The 21,991-nt window shown below is 38.6% G+C and overlaps 1 protein-coding gene across 1 annotated transcript in view; it reads right to left on the bottom strand.

The window, feature by feature from the left end:
- Positions 1 to 252: 252 nt before the first annotated feature.
- The window catches only part of LOC107589873 (nucleoprotein TPR-like), a 40,166-nt gene continuing 18,427 nt past the window's right edge, over positions 253 to 21,991 (bottom strand). The window contains exons 18-51 of the mRNA XM_016278448.1: positions 19,981 to 20,143; positions 19,750 to 19,884; positions 19,527 to 19,667; positions 19,244 to 19,415; positions 18,989 to 19,161; positions 18,741 to 18,893; positions 18,538 to 18,654; positions 18,225 to 18,428; positions 17,609 to 17,799; positions 17,361 to 17,508; positions 16,178 to 16,315; positions 15,268 to 15,399; positions 14,982 to 15,112; positions 14,654 to 14,864; positions 14,409 to 14,555; positions 13,285 to 13,483; positions 11,516 to 11,712; positions 11,205 to 11,278; positions 10,884 to 11,074; positions 10,549 to 10,797; positions 10,034 to 10,179; positions 8,906 to 8,986; positions 8,607 to 8,807; positions 8,410 to 8,535; positions 8,090 to 8,180; positions 6,388 to 6,578; positions 6,180 to 6,251; positions 5,996 to 6,087; positions 5,798 to 5,907; positions 4,493 to 4,591; positions 4,245 to 4,401; positions 4,066 to 4,175; positions 849 to 938; positions 253 to 522 (exon numbers count right to left, since the gene is read on the bottom strand). Of these exons, the coding sequence (XP_016133934.1) occupies positions 464 to 522; positions 849 to 938; positions 4,066 to 4,175; positions 4,245 to 4,401; positions 4,493 to 4,591; positions 5,798 to 5,907; positions 5,996 to 6,087; positions 6,180 to 6,251; positions 6,388 to 6,578; positions 8,090 to 8,180; positions 8,410 to 8,535; positions 8,607 to 8,807; positions 8,906 to 8,986; positions 10,034 to 10,179; positions 10,549 to 10,797; positions 10,884 to 11,074; positions 11,205 to 11,278; positions 11,516 to 11,712; positions 13,285 to 13,483; positions 14,409 to 14,555; positions 14,654 to 14,864; positions 14,982 to 15,112; positions 15,268 to 15,399; positions 16,178 to 16,315; positions 17,361 to 17,508; positions 17,609 to 17,799; positions 18,225 to 18,428; positions 18,538 to 18,654; positions 18,741 to 18,893; positions 18,989 to 19,161; positions 19,244 to 19,415; positions 19,527 to 19,667; positions 19,750 to 19,884; positions 19,981 to 20,143 (4,891 nt within the window). The 3' untranslated portion in view covers positions 253 to 463. The remainder of the gene's footprint in view (positions 523 to 848; positions 939 to 4,065; positions 4,176 to 4,244; positions 4,402 to 4,492; positions 4,592 to 5,797; positions 5,908 to 5,995; positions 6,088 to 6,179; positions 6,252 to 6,387; positions 6,579 to 8,089; positions 8,181 to 8,409; positions 8,536 to 8,606; positions 8,808 to 8,905; positions 8,987 to 10,033; positions 10,180 to 10,548; positions 10,798 to 10,883; positions 11,075 to 11,204; positions 11,279 to 11,515; positions 11,713 to 13,284; positions 13,484 to 14,408; positions 14,556 to 14,653; positions 14,865 to 14,981; positions 15,113 to 15,267; positions 15,400 to 16,177; positions 16,316 to 17,360; positions 17,509 to 17,608; positions 17,800 to 18,224; positions 18,429 to 18,537; positions 18,655 to 18,740; positions 18,894 to 18,988; positions 19,162 to 19,243; positions 19,416 to 19,526; positions 19,668 to 19,749; positions 19,885 to 19,980; positions 20,144 to 21,991) is intronic.

Raw genomic sequence — 21,991 nt, 5'->3', positions numbered from 1 at the left:
TTGTGAGAGGATTTTAGCGTGAAATGTGTTACTGATTTGAGTCTCATTTCAGTTTCTTTTGAATCAGTGCATTTAAAGTGATGCATTTAATAACAGCATCTCTGTGATTTACAGCTAAAGTCCTAAACGTCAAGGTTAGCGGTGATCTGCCCGCTTTGACGGCCCCTGTCAGCCACTCCTCCCAGCAGAATGACATCAGCAAGTGGCTCAACTGTGCCTGAAAGCCAGCATGAAACAAACACCACTAGCAACTGCATGGCGAGAAAGATTCTCCATTTATTAGCAAAAACCATTGAACATTGCGTCAGTATGATTACTCACAAAATATAAAATAAATCTAACCAATGTTTTAAAGCACATTGAAACAAAACATGAAAGTAAAACTGCAGTAGGCTAATTCTGGGTACTCTGAAGGGTCATTCATGGTGTTTCTGCTGGTCAGACGCTGTAAAGGCGAGTGGATTTAGAAGGGAGTGCCTCTGTTGAGTCCTCGACCCCGACTTCCACGAGGAAAAACACCACCTGCAGGAAAAGATTGAGATACAGACCCAGACAAACCAAATCAAGTTACATTGAAGATGTAGACATCCAAAGTTATTAAAATGTCTGTTTCTACAGAACAAACACCAAATTATACAATCAAGCACAAAACTGACAAATTAAAAGCTTTCTGTATGCATGTATATTCACGTAATCTTTGCTTCATTAAAAAAAAAAAAAAAAGAGAAAAAAAAAAGAGAAAAGTTTTCAAATCCAGTCTGTTACTTTTTGGGAGAAAATGTGACTTATGATATACTGAGAGTTTATATATGAGTAAGAGGATGGATGTAAAAACATGGGGTCTTAACCTCTCCTGATGATCTGGTTCCTCCGCGGCAGCTGGTGCTGAGGAAGGAGCCGGCTCGCAGGTTTGGCCTGACCAGTACTGGTGCTGGTATCTACAAGAGGAAGAGAAATGGGGTGATAAACAGGGTCAAATACTTACGGGTAGAAAGAAAAATAATAGAAACGAAATCACCCCCTTTAAAATCACATCCAAGTGAAAGCTAGCTTATGTCAGAAAAAAATAAAGCAAAAACATTGAGTTGGAACAAGGATCACCCCTTTGTGTCAGTATTTTCTTGAACCACCTTTTGCTTTAATTACATCCTTTAGTCTGTTGGGATGTCTCCACTAACTTTGCAATATTTACCCACTCTTCTTTGCAGAACTGCTCAAGTTCAGTTAAATTTGATGGTGACCGTTTGTGGACTGCAGTCTTCACAAATAACTGCTGTTATTTGGATGGAGAGCTGTATTTTATTTCCGCCAGACATATCGTTTGGTGTTGAGGCCAAATAATTACATTTTAGACTCATCTGCCTCAGAATCTTCAGGGTGCGTTTTGGCAAAGCTCAGTCGCGACTACATGTGGCCTTTCTTGAGGAGTGACTTCTTTCTTGCAACCCTCCCATACAAGCCACATTTGTGGAGAATTAGTGATATTGTTGTCACATGCACACAATGACCACTCTGTCATAAATTCCTGCAGCTGCTTCAGAGTTGCTGTAGGCTTCTTGGTCGCCTCTCTGACCAGTTTCCTCCTGGCTCTTTCATCCAGTTTGGAATGACGTCCTGATGCAGGGAGGGTCTGTGTTGTACTAAATACCTTCCACTTCTTAATAATAGACTTCACTGTGCTTCTATCCATTGATAAAACCTTTGAAATGTTTTTGTATCCATCTCCTAACTTGTGCCTGTCCACAACATTATCCCGGAGATCTTTTGACAGTGCCTTGCCACCCATAGTTGATTGTTTCCACTACCAAGGATTGAAATGCTCCAGGAAAGCTCTTTTCATGCTGAGCTAATCAAAATGACCACAGCAGATCAGAGTTGAAAGTCTTAGAAGGTGATTAGCTACACCTGATTGAGTTTACAACTTACAAGTCATTTTTAGGAGGGGGGTGATCCTTTTTCCAACTCAACTTTTTTTATTCTTTCTGACATGTTGGTGTTTTATCTTTCACTTGGATGTTATAAGTTGCACTGAGAAAATACAGCTGGATAAAACAAAAAATGTGTCCATCTTCATTTCAGGCTGCAAAGCAACAAAATGTGATTATTTTAAAGAGGGTGATTCTTTTCTGTACCCACAGTAAAATGGTCAATGATAAAGAACAGGAAAAATCTTTTAAAGGGGACATAACACGCACAGTTTCTGCCCATCTCATATTAATCTTGAGTACTTATAGAATATTGCATCCTTCATATCTTCGAAGAATCTTTAATTTGATCAGATTTATAAAGATAGATACAGCTTTAAGCTTCTCTCTGAAAACAGTCGAGCTCCTGGAGGCGTGCCCTGGGCGGAGCTTAAAGAGTCACACGCATATGAAGCTTTTGCATAGTGATCATCTGCAAGCTGTGATATCGGCATACATAAAACATAAGGATGCACCGATACCACTTTTTCAGAACGAGTCCGATACCGATATTTTCATTTTTGGTACTCGCTGATACCGATACCTGTATTTTCACACCATTTGCAATTATTTTTAAATATTGGGTACAGAAACAAAATAATAATAATAATAATATGAATCATGTTAGTTGGCTTCATTTCGCAAACAGATATTACCTTCAGTTATTGCCACACTTAATTATACCTGTTAAAATGTATAAGCTTTTGTTACTTTCACGGTTCATTTTAAATGGCGCATTAGAGCTGCTCCATTGCAGCAGCTCAATACTGTAATCACAAAACGTTTTCCTAAAATAATGCAGGGAACCACTCGTTATACATTATACGAGCGCACGCTTACTATTTTGTTGATGTAATTTGCGTCAAGCGCAGTGCACACGGACCCTCGCGTACGAGTAAAAACCGAAGTATACTTTGGCCTTAAAGCAAGCTAAACATACGTTTGTATTGGTGCAGAATGAGAGAGACACTTACAGCCTAGCGCATTTCACCCAGTCTGCTAGTTTCACTTCTACTTTAAATAAAGCTGTGTATGCTTGACGCTTAAAACAAATGCGGTTTATAGTGAATGCCCCTATAATTTTTGTTTGTTTTATATTTACGATTTAGTTGTAATCCAAATGCATGTGCTAATGGAGCGAAGAGCAATCAAGATCATGCAAAAGAAGTGCGCGCTCTCGGACTCTCTCGCTCCCTTTCTCTCTCGCTCTCCTTACCGTCAAATAACTTTAGTAAATTATATTATTATATTAATTACATGTACTTCATAGACATCCTTAATCTCTAATAACTCCATTCTACTCTCTGTTGTTCTGTTTTCAGTGTTTCTTTTTCTGGACACAGCTCTATTCACACGCTGTTTGGTATCGGGGCATTTTTACGAGTACGAGTACAGGAGCGCAGTATCAGTATCGGTGCATCCCTAATAAAACAGGAACAAAACCCTGAAGTCTCCCTTCCAGGAGAAGTGCCCATACAAGGAATTCCACCCTTTATGATGTCATAGAGGGCCATACTTGAAAGAAACGTTCCAAAACTTATACAAACCCTGAAGGAGTGTATTTGGCACAGAAATGCTCAGTCATACGTCCAACAATTTTTTTTTTTTTTACTTTGGCCATGTTTAGCATGAGAATCCAACTTTTTAACAGTGTAAATAACTCAGAATGCTTGAAATAGCTTTAGACCTCCCCTTTAAAAACCATGTGTCAAGTTCTTTAATTGCTAAATTGCTAAATCTAACTACACGCAATTTTAAATTAAATAAAACTAATTTAAAAAACTTAAATTATTCTAAGTATCTAGAAAGTATACATACAGACATTTAGACTTATGGAAAAACTGACAAAGTGGTTCTTTGTTTCACAAGTGCAACTAAATACACTAAACTACTCAAGGTTTTTATTTCAAGAACTTCTTTTAACTAGGCTTGTTCTGTTAATGATGTCAGGATAGTTGTATCACACCAACAAAATAAGAAAATTCATTTTAATTTAGACAGAATTGGGTCAAATTTAATTTTTAATTATATCTGAGAAATTAAAAGAACCAGAAGAAGAAAAAACAAAAACAAAGCGACAAGTCTGTGAAATGGTGTGTACCTGCAGAGCTGGACGTGGGCTCTTGACTGGTGGAGGGCAGGCTGGCATCATCGGTCGGCTGTGCGGATTCCAGCTCTGACTGGCCCTCTAGACATGCCTCACTACTCGCCCTACACACAGATAACACAATTACTACAGCCCCACTGAAAAAACTGAGCCACTCTGAAGTGAGTGCCCACCCTTCACTCTCAGCCTCCCCCACAAAAACGTCATCTCCATCATCCCCTGGGACAGCTTCTCCTGGTGCGGTTAGACTGGTGGTGGTCGTGCTGACCATGGGAACCGACTGAGAGGCTGTCTCTGACACAGAGGAGTGGCTCTCTGTGAATACCGTCACTGTCAAGACAAATGAAAGGACGAGAGCAGTTAGGTTTGAATAAAACATATCAACCAAACAAATTTGGCATGACTTCCACTAGCTGCTCACCTGGAGCAGCCACTTGTAGAGGAGTGGTTGGGACACTCCTGCCTCCAGACTCTTCATCATGAGCAGGCAGGAAGAGAGGACTTTCATACATGCCCAACCCTGAAGAATGACAGGGAGAATGTCAGGTATTACTATGTTCACAGTAATTATAATATTTACTAGAATTATTACTATTATTAATTTTCAACTAATAAAACAATTTTCACATTTTCAAGTTGGAAACTCTGAATGTTATAAAAGCTCTGACTTATTCCATTTGACATAATCTGAAATGCAAAATTAAGCAATCGATTACTTTGCTGTCATCATGAAAATGTAGATGGATTTATTTAGCATTATGAGCACTACAGATGTATATTGGTCGTACAATAATTACGATTATTTTCATTTATCGTATCTAATGATAGTGAATATTTAACTGTGCATGCACTTTCCCCCATTTTAACTATGATCTAACCCTCACTTAACTTCTTTAAAAACACTAATAATAATTTAATAACAGTCATACGTATTTTTAGAAAAAAATAAAATACACATTACATGGATAGTCATGAAATGTGTTTTAAATGATTGTAGTTTTTTAAATTTAGACAAAATCATATTGAATTTTTACATCAGTCACTCATCGTAATTTATAAATATACTGTTTATAATTAAAACATGCTAGTTCACAATGCATTAAAACCATTCAAAAGTTTGGGCTCAGTAAGGTTTGAAAAGTGAAAGTAAAAGACATCTATAATGTTACAGAAGATCTCAAATAAATGCTGTACTTTTCAAAACATTCCATTAATTAAAAAACCCTTAAATGTATCCGTTTCCACAAAAATATAACTGCTTTCAACATGGATAAGAAATGTTTTTTGAGCACCAAATCAGCATATTAGAATGATTTCTGAAGGATCATGTGACACTGAAGACTGGAATTTCTAGATTTGCCATCACAGGAATAAATGAGTTTCTAAAATATATTAAAATAATATTTCTGTTTTAACATTTCAAAATATTACTGTTTTTACTATATTTTTTATCAAATAAATGCATCCTTGGTGAGTGTAAGAGACTTTCCTCAAAAACATTTTTAAAAATCGTACCGACCACAAACTTTTGAACAGTATTCATTACTATATCATTTTTCATTTAGTAACACACTACTGTAAAAACACTGTTCAGTGTTGCCATAGAAACTAATACGTACAAAGGACATGGATGGTTCAAAACCAGAAACTCTAGGTTGTCATCATGTAATCAAGGTCATTCGGAAACAATGTCAAAGCAGCGTTACTGCGTCATGTTTGTACTCGCCTCCATGTGTGGCCAGATGGCTCAAGTCAGAATGAGAGGAGCTGGCCTGGTGCATCATATCCTCAGGAGGGCCGAAACGGAAGCGAGGAACTCCGGCCACCTGAGGGGAACTGAGATGAAGGGATGCATCATTAAATCAAGATGCTTAATGATGTATCCCTTTATGCTATAAATGAGTAAAAAGCTGTTGTGACTCACTGAATGGCCTCTGCAAAGCCATCTGTACGGTGTGGCACCACAAGGGTGGGAGTGCTAGGAACCATTCTGTCATCATCGTCAAAGAAGTGTTGCTGAAGGACCCAAAATACTCTGTCAGAAATTATGAAGCACTAAAGACACAGGATGTTTATATTGGTTACACAAACACACAGAGTTCACTCACCATGCTTCCGATTCCAGGCGTGAGCTGGGGTGCACGACTCATTGAGGGCCGTCTGCTCTGTCCAGACTGCCTCTGTCCAAAAGAATAGTAGAGTCATCAAAATGATGTAATACAGAAATGGAAGTATTGAATTTATGTAGTGACCAGGGAAACAAATAAGAATTCTCATGTTTGAGCTGCTTTCAAGTATGGGACATGGGCTATATACCTGCATGATGGGGGGTCCAAGCTCAGGGACGGGGTGGATGTTGAGGCGTGGGGGCGGGGTGTGATGTGGTCTCCGGGGGGATTGGGGAAGACGTGGGCCCAGGGAGGAGGTGGCGGTGATGCTGGGGACTGGCTGGGTCTCTCTCACAGGCTCAGCAGGAAACGACTCCAGGGTGCAAATACTAGCTTCACCTGTAAACACGCATAGAAGTTACTCCGATTCAATATTCATAGATTTGTCACTTATTCCTAAAGGCACCATATTGCACTCTTTCATAGTCTAGACTTCTTTGTATAACCCTTTTTCCATGATGGTCTGGGTGGACTGAACAGGGAAACTGTGTTAACGAATACATTAACATTCAAACATTTGGGGTCAATAAGATTTTTTGTAATTTTTTCAAAAGAATTAATAGTTTTATTCAGTAAGGACACATTAAACTGATAAAAAGTGACAGTAAAGACACGTATAAATGCTGCTGATAATGAAGATTTCAATTTCACTTTTCTTTTTTACCATTTATTCATCAAAGAATCACACTATAACAGTTTCCACAAAAATATTAAGCAGCACAACTGTTTTCAATATTGATAATAAATGTTTCTTGAGCAGCAAATCAGCGTATTAGAATGATTTCTTCATATGACACTGAAGACTGTAGTAATATATTAAAATAAAAATACTTTAACTAGTTTTGAGCCAATAAAGAGCATGAGACTTCTTTCAAAAACATTTAAAAAAAGAAGTCATAATGATGTATCCTTCAGGGATGTATCCCTACAGACTTTCAAATGGCAGTGTACTGCAGCATTAGCACGAGAAATGAATGTACGGCTGCAACAACTAATCGATCAAATTGATAATAATCGATAATGAAAAAAATAAACAACGAATGTCATTATCGATTAGTCGCGTCTGCCAACCGCGCACGAAAAACTTCTGCCAGTCACATCAAATTACAGCAATGAATAATGCATTTCTATGAACAAAATGCATCTAAAAACAGCGAAGCTGCTGTGAGAAAGTTGCGTGATCCAAGCTGCCCGAAACATGAGAATGCTTTATTTTAAACTTCTAGATTTTAGTCTAGACAGACTGAACACAGTAAAGAGGGAGAAAATTTATATTAAGCGCAATAATATAAATTTTGCTGATATATCTGTTATTTGACGTTAAATTTAGGTTTGAAAGTCAACATGTAATTCAAGTATTTTATGATAATAACTGTAAAGGGATAACAGAGTGTGATTGAATATAAATGCAAGACATTTTACATTTACAGAATAAAGAAATGACAGTAACTGGTTACTGTGTTCAGAGTAAATGTGTGTTCCTGCAGAACATTCCTCTCATCTGTTAACACTGAGTTACATTGAGTTTTTCTTTACTATCTTCATCATTATTATTTCCACTGTCCTTTGTCCATTTGTCTGTTTAAACTGTGCTTTATAACTCTTTTACACAACGTATAGCATAGAGATATATTCACCAAACAGTACGTTTTCAAAGCATTCAGTTGGAACACTTGTTTGAAGGACAGCATTGGGCAGGATGTGGAATAGTGTTTTGTCAATTTTAAAAAAAAGAAGAGGCTTTTTATCTGATTAATTGAAAAATAATAATAATAATAGGCCAACTAATTGATTATCAAAATAATAATTAGTTGCAGCCCTAAACGAATGTATCGTGTTTGTTTTTGTACCACAGCTCTGAGAGTCCGCTTGCTTCTGGATTGAATCAGATGCCTCTTGACTCTCTTCATTGTCAATGCCTGGATCAGCTGCACCATCACCCTGACAACACAACAAAATCACATCAAAACAACCAGACAAAAATAGTCACAATCATTTCACAGAAACAGAAAAAAATCTATTTAAAACCCCCCCTCAAAACTTGAGATGCGATCCACTGACTGTTTCAGAGACAGAGTGGCACAATGGAACAACTTGTTTTCTAGTAGCCAACTGGTTTCCATTACAACAGCAGCTTTATGCATCGGAGGGTTAGAAAAGTAGGGGTCACCTCTGCCTCATCCCCCTCGTAGGCCTCATTGGCATCTGCACTCCCACTGCCTTCATTACTCTCCTCTGCTGCTTCGGTCATCCCTCCATCACCATCTTCATCATCTTCTGCATCATCATCTTCATACTGCAGAAAGAAAGGAGGTTAACTCAAGCTGCTAATTACACGGTTTCTGCTTCTCTGAGAAACCCACTGACCTGTCCAGGCTCCCCCTGCTCCTCCTCTTCCTCCTCAGTGCCGCTATCTGTATCTATGATGATGACGTCATGCCTATACTCCTCAGATGAGTCCTGTCCGCTGATCTGAGACTCGGAGGGTTGGGACTCACTCACCTGATCCATCAGGACAGACTGAGACAAAGATTCTTCGTCTCCCTCACCTAACACAGGATATGCTTCCTGTGAGAGATGAACAGACACAGTCAGTGCGCTGGTTGTTCATTGTTGGGATGAGTGGTTGTGGTTATACTGTTAACTAAGGGATAAACTGCTGGTACCTCACTGGCATCAGGAGGCTGTTGGCTTTCTCCTGGAGCTTCACCCATAGCATCATTACTCTCCTCAGTGCCTGAAGCATCCTGCAAAAAGAGCATTGCGGGATGATGTATAATCAAAAGAGTCTTTTGATTGCCAAGGTTATAACCTCAGTGAGTGTTTCCGGCACCAAAAGTGCAGCATCTACAACAAAGAAATAATATTTTACACGCATTGAGAGTTTGTAAAGACTGGGTAATTAAATAGAAAGATGAACTACATTCATAAATTTTCTACAAATTTTTTTTTTTTATATGAAGTTAAGAACACAGTCTGAGATGAAGAGAATTAGCAGCATATATTTCCTTTGTAAAACCTACATATTAATTTTCTAACAAAATAAATATGGAATGTTTTCAAACAAAACATTCATTTTAGCTGCATAAACTTTCACTTATGAAAAAAATTATTTTTCATACTGCAATGGTTTATAAATAGGTTGATCAATGACATGTGAAATGTGAACTTTTTCCAAACCCTCTTTACATTTTCAGATTTAGACTATTTCGTTTTTGATATTTTACTCTGCAACCCTGTAGTTCATTTGATATAGTTTATTTGCCATGTCAGTGAAATCTTTTGGCTGTTTGTAATGTCTTTTTGCATGCATATTCATGTTTACAACAATTCAGTCATAAAAGTGTATGTGTGCAAGATAAAATGCTATATTCGTTAATATAAATATATTTCATATAAGTGTTTGAGACAAATCTAACTGAGTGGAAAAAAAGTCTGCATTGTATAACATGCAAAGTCTCAGTTGACCCCTGGGTGAAAATTAGCCAATAACACTAAGCATTAGAATGTACCATTTTTTTCTTTAAAGATTTTTTACAAATCTGAAACAAATGTGTATTTTGATAGTCTTAACTTATTCCCAAAGTTTTGTTTCCATACTAAAATTATACTAAAAATAAACAATGGACTTTTTAATTTTTTATGTAGCTCTTCACGTTCAAAACTAACCCAAATGCGATAGGAGGATTTTTATAATCTAAAGAAGTTGCCAGTTTAAATCAGACAAATTTCTCAACATATAACACAAGCCACTCTCACAAGATGACAATTGCACATGTACGTACACTGCTCACCTCCAGGCCTATTCTCATGATACGGAGCTTCTTGGTGATGGGTGGGTGGGTGTTGTCATCCTGTGTGGTGTCAGTCACCTCAGTGGAGCTCTCCTGCTCTTCCTCTCGTACTCGCTTGGGCACAGATGAGCCTGCAGTTGCTGACACTGACAGAACAACATCATGTTAGTCAGAAACCTCATATTAATAAGGGGGGGGGGGGGGGTTGTCAGTGAAAATGTTAGGAGAGTGTAACAGTTCATATTTATTATAACTGTATAATTAATAAAATATTTAATATTTTATAATCTCACACTTACCATTTTTCTCCCAAAATATAAGTGGGTCTTTTATTATCTATTTGGCTAGTTAACATTATTTCTGACCTAGGCTAAAGAGCAACTTGTTTCAATATTTTTTCCTATGGAATAATATAAATCAAGTAAAGTAAGACTAAGAACATGTATGAACATAAATAGTGTAAATTTTGATCCCATGGCTTCAAATGTTTGCAACCTCTTCATTGTTCTTTGTACCTGTACCAAAGACAGCAGTGGAAGTGGACGGCCTCTCCATCTGTGAGCTATGTACTGCCTCCATAATGGTCGTTGCTGGCTCCGGACTGGTCTGCTGCTGAGTGGGCTGGACGAAAGCAGTGGCTTGGCTCTGCTGCAGGCTGAGGATTGGCTGTGTGGTCTGTATGTTAGGGCTGGTGGAACGCACTGAGCCGCTGGTGCTGCCGAAGACAGTCACATGTTCCATTGGACTCTCTGTGGACTGGAGAGCTGATGGAACAAACCAATGACAATTTACAACTTATGCACTAATAAAATTATCCTATCAGATGTCAAAGCCTGAACTCCAGCCATACCTTCCTGCGTTTCCACCTGTGTTGTGGGCATGACTGTGGCTGTGGGCGTGGTCACAGGACCGGGTGTTATCATTGGGCGGATGCTTGCCCTAGGGGTGGACTTGCTCCCTGCAATTGGTGAAGGCTTGTTGGGAGCAGCAGCAACTGGTGTGGGCTTGATGTTAGCAGTGGGCGGCTCGGATGTACTGGCACTGTTAACAGGTGGAAAAGGGAGACACAATATTTAACACCGCTAGAGAAAAAAAAAAGATGCAGAAGTCTCACACATTCATGGAAAACATTACTTCCGCGTTGCAAAATCAGATGGATATGAACCATTACCTTCCTCTGTCAGCAGCAGGTGTGGGTTTGAGAGTGATCTGGCGAGCATCTGATGACCTCTGTGCCTCTTGAACCTGGAAAAGTTCAAGTACTTTGATCATTACTGAGGACAAATACTTAAATATTGACTTTAATACTTTCATTTAGTAAATAAAGCCCAGGATGTCTCTTGCAAGATACATAAAACTTAATAGTAAAAACCCATCAATGCAAAAAAAGTCACATAGCATTCATACATACGTTTCTACATACTTAACACAGAGTATTTTTACATACATTGGTCAGAGAACAGTGCATTTGTGGTGCTGTACCTTGCTCTGGCCAGGCTCCTGAGCTTCATCTTTCTGATCTCCGTGTCTCTCCTGTTGCTCACGGAGTTCCCTCAGCTCTCTCTCCTGTCGGCTCAACCGGCCTTCATACTGGGACTTGAGCGCACTCATCCTCACCTCCAGCTCCTCTCTTTGCTGCTTTAGCTCCTCATTCTCTTTCGCCAGCTGCTCCTTCGCACCTAAAACATTGGATGTAGGAATGTAGGACAATTGGATGTAGGATGTAACTAAAGGCCAACAGCCTCAAAAACATGATTTGCTACTTGCTAGGGAGGCATTAAGTGGAAGGACATTTGCATCCTAAAGAGCATTTTATTGGACAAAAATTTGCATATGCCCCTGCTTACAAGAGGAGTCAAATCTTTCAGCCCAACAAAAGAAATACTGTAAATATTACAAAGAATACATTTTCAAAAAATGTCAATTTTTAGAAGTACACTAGCTAACAAATATGGAATATAAACTATATAAACTGTAAATGGTGACATTTTCCCCACAAAAAGCATAATTTAAATCTAAACCATCACATCCTGCTGAATAAATGGATCGGTTCATTCAAATGACAAAAAAAAAAAAAGTATTTAGTTAAAATATTTAAAGGGGTCAAGAACTGCATGATTTTTATTATTTTATAATGTCCTCTGAGGTTCACTTATAATGTTAGTCTGATTTTACATCAAAAAACATCATCATTTAGAAGTAATAGTAAAAGTAAAGCAAACAAACGATGTTTCACTGACGCGATCTGGATCTCCTTTACACTGGATGCGTGCGGCGCAACGAGACTTTAGACAACAGAACCCGTTTATAATAGGCGATTCTTTCTAACACTGGATGCGGAACAGATTGACAACAAATCCCCACCAGTAAACTGATGTTCTGCTCCATTTCTGACATATAAGGCATTCGCGCAGCTTCTGACATGAAAGAGAATTTCATTCATGACCTGGCGTCTGATCTAGATATGTTAGGATCACAAGGAAGGCAATTCAAAGACCGTTTTTCACAACTTAAACTACACAAGTGTCTTATAATCTTGTAATATCATCTGTATGGTTCTGTTGATGAAGTAATCCTGTGTTTGCATCTCTCTAGTATTTCCTCTCCTCCTACTACAAGCGCGTATCAGAGGGTGGGGCTAAAGAGGCAGTGATGTGGAAGCAGGCGTTGATCTTCTCCTGTGGAGGAGGTGCTTAGCCACACTTTTTGTCTGATCTAGATATGTTAGGATCACAAGGAAGGCAATTCAAAGACCGTTTTTCACAACTTAAACTACACAAGTGTCTTATAATCTTGTAATATCATCTGTATGGTTCTGTTGATGAAGTAATCCTGTGTTTGCATCTCTCTAGTATTTCCTCTCCTCCTACTACTACATGTGTGTGTCAGTGGGCGGGGCAAAAAGAGGCAGTGATGTAGAAGCAGGTGTTGATCTCCTGCGGAGGCGGGGCTTAGCCACACTATTGCGTCATAAAGTAGCACAATCCAAAATGAGTCATTTTCTGAGCTTGGTTTCAATAAAAGTGGTTTTTAAACTAACGAGAAAGTTTTGAAACTTACAGGATGTTTTTATAGTACATTGAACTGTTATGTCAAAAGACCAAGGGAAATTTGATTTCTCAGTTCATGACCCCTTTAAATCATTAACTTGTAAATAATTGTCATGATTATCTGGATGGACTAAATTGCTTTGGACCATAGGAATATCAGCAAGATTAAAGTGTGCTTGTCACATGTTCTGGTTTACTAACTGTTGAGCTGGTTGATCTTCTGCTTGGCACCCATGAAGGCTTTCTTGGTCTTCTCCTCTTTATCAGCGATCTGCTGTCGGAGTTGCTCCTCCAGGTTACTCTTCTCCTGTAGCTCTGCTCTCAGACGGCTGAGCTCCGGCTGCACCTGTGCCAGCTGCTCCTGCAGACTCTTCACCTCGGCTTCACGTTCTTGCACCGTCTGCACACACAAATATCACCACGTGTTTTGAATGCACTGCTGACAGTCTCATTGAGTTTGTTCACTTCATCACTTTTATGAAGTCAACAAACACTTCATAAGCAACAATGAAAGAGAAAAAAGAAAAAAAAAACTCCTCTTTAAACTCCTTCACAAAAAGCCCACTAAAACCTAAAACATTCGTCTCACTCCATCAAACTAACTTCACACCTCACTGTCTCAAAAGTTAATGAACAAATAACACTCCATTACTCTTCCTGGATTAAACACTTTTATTACAGTTATATAACGTGAGCCAAACCAGAGAAGCCCACAATGACGATGTTTGTGATTGTGAGCCGTGTACTTTTACAGCACAAGACCGGACATCCCAGTGCTCTGAAGGATTATACAACTGTGAATCTGTAAAAGCAATCATTTCGAGGAAACTTTAACCGTTTGATTTGTTTGGTGAAAGTTTTATTCCAACACAGATGTAAAAGAATCGTTCACCCAAAAATGAAATATCTAATTTAGGCTTTTATTCATATACAAACAAAGATCTACATACATAGACCACATCAAATATGGAACAGAGCAGCTCAAACCAATGAGGTTTGTTCTTGTCTGTCCCACAAGCCTATTTAAGCTCCCGCAAGAACAAGTGAGGTTTGATCATGGTTGACCTTATGCGTTTACAATGCGTCTCAGACCTAATGAAGTCAACACATACAGTAAAAGACTAATAATCTACTAACATGCTCACTTGTGTTCATGTTCTTTTACAGCACGAATATATGGCAATTCCTGCTTGATCCAATAGAGGGCTTCACATTTTTAGCCCCTCTAGATACCAATGCAAGAAAGAATTATCTCACATAATAGTTTTTCCCACCTATGGGTAGACTTGTATGTCAGAGCAGCACAATAAGCCTTAAATGAGTACCTTCTGTATGCTGTCCAGCTGAGTTTCCAGTTCTGAGGTTCTGTTCTGTGTCTGACTCAATGAGCTCTTCAGGTTTTGAATCTCCTGCACTGAGGCCTGATGGTCTTCATGCTCCTGTGCTGGCTTAGAAGCAGCCTCCACCACCATCTATCAGAAAGATGTGACACTCAGATTAATTCAGGACATTTTCATTGCTTAAATTAGTAAAAATGAAAAAAGAACAACCACCATAAATTCTGGTGTACCTTATCATGCTGTTCTTTGAGCTCTTCATACTGGGTTTTGTAACGACGGCCGATCTTCTTGACCTGCGTGATCGTTTTGAGTTTCTCTTGTATATCCACGGTCTTTGCCTCGAGCTCCTTCTTCAGATTGTCCCTTTCAGTGGTGACCTTCCCAAGGCTATCCTGCAGGGTCTGCACCTGGCTCTGAGCTGTTGTGATTGAAGCTTGGCTCCTGTTGGGTAGGCAGAGAATGAAGATTGCGGTGTTAAAACCTCTGGCACAAAACTAACAACAACAACAAAAATTCTCACATTTTAAAAAGTTAAATGATTCAAACAAGCACACTGACCTGGCCACCTCATTCTTGAGTTTCCCCGTCTCCTCTGTGAGCTGCTGGATGCGTTTGAGATGGGCCTCCCTCTCAGAATGAAGCTTCTTACTTTCCTCCTGATCACTGTCCTTCTGCTGACTAAGCAGTTGCTGCACAACCAATTAAAATCACAGAGTTAGATACTGAAAACCACACTACCAGTCAAGTTTGACTGAATTAAACATACTGGTGTTGTTTAATATAAGATTCTACATGTTACATCCAAGGTACAGAAATTCATGCATGAACAGTGAGATCCTGAGACCTGTGTTCGAGTCTTCAAGCGCTTGACGTCCTCCTCCAGGAGTCTCTTCTCAGCCTGTAGCATGCCACTCTTCTCACTCAGCTCAGCATTGGAGTCCTGCAGGGGCTTGATGTCTGCTTCCAGCTTACGCATCTACAACATCATATGACAATCAATGTCATACATATTGGGTGTTATTCTTATATAAAAACCCTGATAGTTAAACAAACATACAATATATTATACACAAATATGCACAGATATATCTGTAATCACACATAAATTGACTTTTATATTAAAGCTTACTTATAGGGGAGTAATGTTTCATGAATAATTGACTTGTTTTATAACAGATATAAAACACTCAACCTTTTTGACTTAAAGCCCTCCTGTTGTCCAACACAATATTTGAAAGACTATCCCTCTTATATTATATATATAAATATTTTCAGGATTTTTACCGTAATGACAACAATGCTTTTCAAACAAACTAGGAGTATTTATATATTAATCATTTTGTAATTCCATAATTAAGTACTGAATGTTCTTCAATAAAGCCAATTGTTATTGAGGGGGGAAAAGAAATATGGTTTGTGTTTATATATTGATTCTTTGTGTTTTTAAATTAGACTTTTTTATTATTTTTATATATTAATAATAATTTAAATACTTTTAAGTTACCTGTGGTCCCCTTGGATGATTGTTGATGCCCTCTAGTGGGCCCCGGTGCCCTGGTTGAGGCATGTTGCAAAGCCTCTAAATGCCTATAAAAATTACCTTGTTTCTTAAAACGACATTATTTCTAATTAATTGTAAAGAAGGTGCCTATAAGAGAGATTGAATCTTGGCCTCTGAAGATCACTTAAACTAATGAATAAGACAGGAAATGGTCCTAAGGAGTGATGCACACAATGTGCTCTTAAAGTCTTGCCTTTGCTTGAGTCTGTTGTAGTTCATGCTCCAGTCTGTTCTTCTCATTCTTCAGCATCTTGTTGGTCTCAGTTAGAGCACTCATACCCTCCATCCGCTTCATTATATCTTCCTGCTGTGCCAAGGTCTTTGTTGTTACCTGCAGATAGAGATGTTAACTGACTGAGATATGCAAAAAAAAATTAAATCAGATCAAGTTCGGTGAAGTGTTAAACATCTTTGATGTTATCTCTTATCCAACCTAAACATGCTGCAGCAACAACAACTAACTAACTAAATATATACAGTGGGGGAAAAAAGTATTTAGTCAGCCACCAATTGTGCAAGTTCTCCCACTTAAAAAGATGAGAGAGGCCTGTAATTTTCATCATAGGTATACCTCAACTATGAGAGACAAAATGAGAAAAAAAATCCAGAAAATCACATTGTAGGATTTTTAAAGAATTTATTTGCAAATTATGGTCGAAAATAAGTATTTGGTCAATAACAAAATTTCATCTCAATACTTTGTTATAATATACCCTTTGTTGGCAATGACAGACGTCAAACGTTTTCTGTACTTCCCAGCCTGGTGCAGGTCTACAATTTTGTTTCTGGTGTCCTTTGACACCCGATGTGGTGGAGTTTGGAGTGTGACTGTTTGAGGTTGTGGACAGGTGTCTTTTATACTGATAACAAGTTCAAACAGATGCCATTAATACAGGTAACGAGTGGAGGACAGAGGAGCCTCTTAAAGAAGAAGTTACAGGTCTGTGAGAGCCAGAAATCTTGCTTGTTTGTAGGTGACCAAATACTTATTTTACTGAGGAATTTACCAATTAATTCTTTAAAAATCCTACAATGTGATTTTCTGGATTTTCTTTTCTCATTTTGTCTCTCATAGTTGAGGTATACCTATGATGAAAATTACAGGCCTCTCTCATCTTTTTAAGTGGGAGAACTTGCACAATTGGTGGCTGACTAAATACTTTTTTGCCCCACTATATATATATACACACACATACATGCATACAAATAAATATTTTAAAAAAGAAAATTAATAAAAAACAAATAAATATAAAGACTGTTGGAAAATAAAATTGGCTCAACCAATGGCATAAGTTTCTGGCGGAGCTCTCAGTTTGTCCAACCAATAGCATATGTGGAGAAAGTTTGGGAAAACTGTTTGAAACACTTTTTAGGACCTGTAGCTTTTCTCTCTCCACATTAAGGCTATCCTGCAGTTCCTTTAGCTCTCCCTCCAGGTACTCCATGCGCTGTTTATAGCGCAGGGTCTCCACCTCCGCCACTTCTAGCCGGGTCTCAGCTATCTCCTTCTCCCGCCGTACAAACCTGTTGGGAAAGAAAGGCCACATGAGTATTACCCCTATCTTGTTTAGTATTGTAAGGCATTTTAACAGCATGTCATTCTTTGAGGGATGAAGGGTTTTACCGGAGAATGTCCAGGATCTGTTCATGAGATTTGCCCTCCTCGTTCAGAGAGATGTTCAGACTGCTCTCTCTAGCAGTCTGCTGCTGTGTGGAAGCAATTATCTTGCTGCTCAGGTTTTCCATCTGATCATGAAGCATGGTGTTCTGCTTCTGCAGCTCCTCAGCTCTCTTCTGTTCTTTAGAAAGTTCTTCCTGAAAAGAAACAATACAGAAGTCGTCAACCAAGCAATAGCTCTACAAAGGCTATTATGCTAAAGAGATAATCCACACAAAACTGAAAACTGTGTCATCATTTACTGAAGTCATTCCAAACTTGCATGACTTTTTGTTCTGTGGAACACAAAATAAGATATTTTGAAAAATGTCGAGAACTAAACATCCTCGGTTCCAATTTACTTCCATTGTATGGACACAAGAAAAATGGATGGGTACCAAAGCTGTTTGGTTATAAACATTACTCAAAATATCTTTTGTTTTCAGCAGAAGAAAGAAATGCATACAGGTATTTCATTTATGATCATCTCTAAGGATCATCTCTAAGGCTCTCTTATATCTTTAAGCATAAGCCAGTTCCTTTTTACAAAATTCTTCTACCTTTGCCAACCACAAGATTTTACCTTCAATCTCTTTTCTTTTTGTTCCCAGTCCACACGGCCCTGACGCAGCTCAGAGGCAGCTTTCTGAGCCTTCTCCTCAAACTGCTTCAAGGTCTGTACTGACTGCTGTCCCTGTTTCTTGGCGGCTTGTAGGGCTTCCACATCTGCAGCATGCAGCATGAGCTCTCGCTCGTATTTATTCTGAGCCTCTGCAGCCAGTTTAGCCTGGGGCCCAAAATAAGACACAGGGGAGTAAACATCCAAGAAAATCAGTGGGTAGTTGTGTGAAGAAAAAAAACAATTAGCTGATTTGATCCAGGAGTGTCACACTCGCCTGTAGTTTGCTGTCCTGAGTGGCTCTCTGCTCCTGGGCCACTGCTTCCACAGCTCTCTGGAGGGCATCCTGCAGCTCCGTCTGCATGTCTGTCATGCTCCTTTTCAGTTCCTTTACCTAAACAAATGGTTTCAATATTCATAACTTTCCTATTCACATAAACTCCAAAAAACATGGACGTGCCATCCGTGTGTGTTCCATACCCGTTCTTCAACGCTCTCCACAGCTTTCATCTTCTCCTCCTGGAGCTCTAGCTTTTCCTTTTCTGCTTCCACCAGCCGGGCTTCCAGCTGCTGGTTCAACTCCCGCGCTGTCTTCAGCTGGCTGTCAGTGGAGGTCCGTGCCTGCTCAGCCAACTACAAGTAAAATAAATGGGGGAAATTTGTTTTATACTGTGTGTCACTTAGGACTTGCAGTAAAAACAATTGGACAGGTTGAAGCAGATTAATACCTGCTTCTCTTTGTTTACAGACTCCTCTAAGCTGAGCACCATGGATCTGTACTGCTCTAGGTTGGTGTTGGCTTTCTTCAAACGCTCCTTCAGGTCAGAGCTCTGTTCTTCGACCTGCTGTAGACATGAACGGAGCTCATCCACCTCTTGTTGAGGAATACCAGGAGCTGAAACTGCACATAAAATGACCTTGAGTTACACAGCACTGGAAAATATATGACACTCATGATTTCATCTTCTAACTTCTATGTTTACCTCTGGGTAATGTCCTGACAGGCTGCTTAGGCGCTGTGCTCTGGTTCTCGTTGTTGTTCAGTTGCCGTCTCATGGAGGTGACTTGCTGTTCAGCAGTTCTTAGCAGCTCTTTAGTCTTCTGATGTAGTGTTGTCTGTGCCTCCAACTGCTTCTTAGCCTCTAGCAGCTGAGTCTAGTCAAAAGAAATTAGGGAAATTAGTCTTTCAGGTGTAGACAGTTCCACCAAGTAGTTGACAATTGAAAATCACCCCTACTAAAATGGAAGTGAATATTACAAGCTTACGTCTTGGTGGCGTTCCAGTGCGTGTCTCCGTTCCACCTCCTGTTCCAGCTTCTTCTTAAGCTGGACGATCTCTTTCTCCAGACGTTGAATCTGGTTATTGTAGCGCTGCTTGGCATCAGTCTCAGAGCGTTCCATGGTAAGCTGTGACATAATGAGGAAGTTAATAGGAGAAAAGAGAAGAGTGATTTTAAAAAGTTGGTTGGGATATGTGGACAAACTGTACCTGAATGGATTTGAGATTGGTAAGCAGGAGGTTCTGGCCCCGCTGCTCCGTCAGGACGGACTCTTTCTCCTGGGCCAGTCTGTTCTCCACTTGCTTCAGAATGTCTCTTTCCTTACGGATGTTCTCAATGCGCAACTGGCAGAAAAAAACACGAAAAAAAAAAACAATAAAACTGAATACCAGCTGAATAGTTTGCTGACAGTCTATTCAGTGCATTGACCTTTCTCTTACCTCAGCCATGGCTAGTTTCTCATTGGCCTCCCTTAGATCTAGAGTCATTGTGTGAATGATTTGCTCATGTCTCTGATGAGTGGCAGTCATCTTTTGATTCTTCTCACGGTGGGCTTCAATCTCTCGTCTAAAGCCATTCACATTGTCCTGAAGCATGTCATACCTGCCAGGGACCAATTCAGATTTTAAGTATTTAATCCTTTATAACTGTAAGTTGGAATTTGAAATGAAATAACTGTTCAAAAATGTTCATTTTATCAATTTGATTTGTATTTTGACATACACCACTACGAAAAAACATTGTTTTTTATGTTATGGTTTTATATAGTTCATAATATATAGTTATAAAGCTATGTACAGGGTTCCCATTCTTTCATGAACACCAGATTCAAGGACTCTTTAAAGCATCATTTATTTTATATCAAGCACCTATCAAATTCACACCCCAGAATATGTAGTGTAATGAAAGACCTTACATTACTTAACAGTTCACTTACACTTAACATTTACATTAAAAATTTCAGAGTAATAATGTTTTGAATATGTAGGTTTCATAAATTGAGACCGTTTTGAGCAGTTGTGTTCAAAGTACTGGTAATATTCAAATACAATTTCTAAAATACTGATAAAATATGCATCAAACTGGTTTTTGTTGTAGTTCTTGTACAAGATTTAAATTTGAAAGAATTTCTCAATTTTTAAATTAATAAAAAGTGGTTAAATGTTGTAATAACATGGTAACAACCTGTTAACATTAAAAATGTGCACATTCACTCAAAAGAGACATTACTCATTAATAAATTAACAAAATTATAACAATAATTTTGTAAATGACTTTTTATTGTAAATGTTTTTTTCATCTTTGACCTAGAGGAATGCAGCTGCTCAAAAGGTCAATATTTTTAACAAATATTTCATGAACATTTTATACCTTGTACATGTGTAAATCTGCAAAAAAAAATAAAGAAAAAAAAAAAAACCTGAACTTTCTATTTGCTTTTAAACTGTAAACGCTTTTCACAAAGCTGTTTTTCCAATTTTTCAAGTTCTACATTTTCTCCTTAGCTCCAGGTTGCAGTAAGTTTTGGGAGTGCATTTTTAGTCCATCTCCTATCCTGAAAAGTCCGTCTTGCAGAGACTGACAAAAATTAGCTCCTAAAACTTACTGTCAGATTCTGGAAGATCCATACTTCAAACAATGGTACAAGCGGATGTGGTGCTGGTCCTTCAAGAGTCACTCTCAACTTATCACAATAATTTTGTAAATGACTTTTTATTGTAAATGCTTTTTTCATCTTTGACCTAGAGGAATGCAGCTGCTCAAAAGGTCAATATTTTTAACAAATATTTCATGAACATTTTATACCTTGTACATGTGCAAATCTGCAAAAAAAAATAAAGAAAATAAATAAAAAAAAACAGAACTTTCTATTTGCTTTTAAACTGTAAACGCTTTTCACAAAGCTGTTTTTCCAATTTTTCAAGTTCTACATTTTCTCCTTAGCTCCAGGTTGCAGTAAGTTTTGGGAGTTAATTTTTAGTCCCTCTCCTATCCTGAAAAGTCTGTCTTGCAGAGACTGACAAAAATGAGCTCCTAAAACTTACTGCCAGATTCTGGAAGATCAATTCCTCAAACAGTGGTACAAGAGGATGTGGTGCTGGTCCTTCAAGAGTCACTCTCAACTTATCGGTCCATAAAGCCTATAAAAATAGTCTTCATGTATTTCACAACACTTCAGAATGTTATTCTTATTAAGTAGGGGTCAATTTTTAGGATTTTTTTACCCAAGCAAGGTCTCTGAGAACCTGTCACCTTGTAATTCTGGAGACTCAAGGTTGCAGTTCTGGAAAATAGTGGCACTAAAAGGTTCCTGATGGTTTCACACTTAATTCTTCACATTAATTCTTAATTCTTTTGCAGTTAACATGCTCTTTTCTTCTCCACCTGTTTTTTTTCTGACCCCGCTGACCCAATGCGCATTTTGCTGACCAATGGTCATGCCTTAACTTT

The sequence above is a fragment of the Sinocyclocheilus grahami genome, unplaced genomic scaffold (assembly GCF_001515645.1).
Source record: "Sinocyclocheilus grahami isolate Dianchi unplaced genomic scaffold, SAMN03320097.WGS_v1.1 scaffold121.1, whole genome shotgun sequence".
Classification (NCBI taxonomy): Eukaryota; Metazoa; Chordata; class Actinopteri; order Cypriniformes; family Cyprinidae; genus Sinocyclocheilus; species Sinocyclocheilus grahami.
This window is presented reverse-complemented; position numbering and strand designations above follow the sequence as displayed.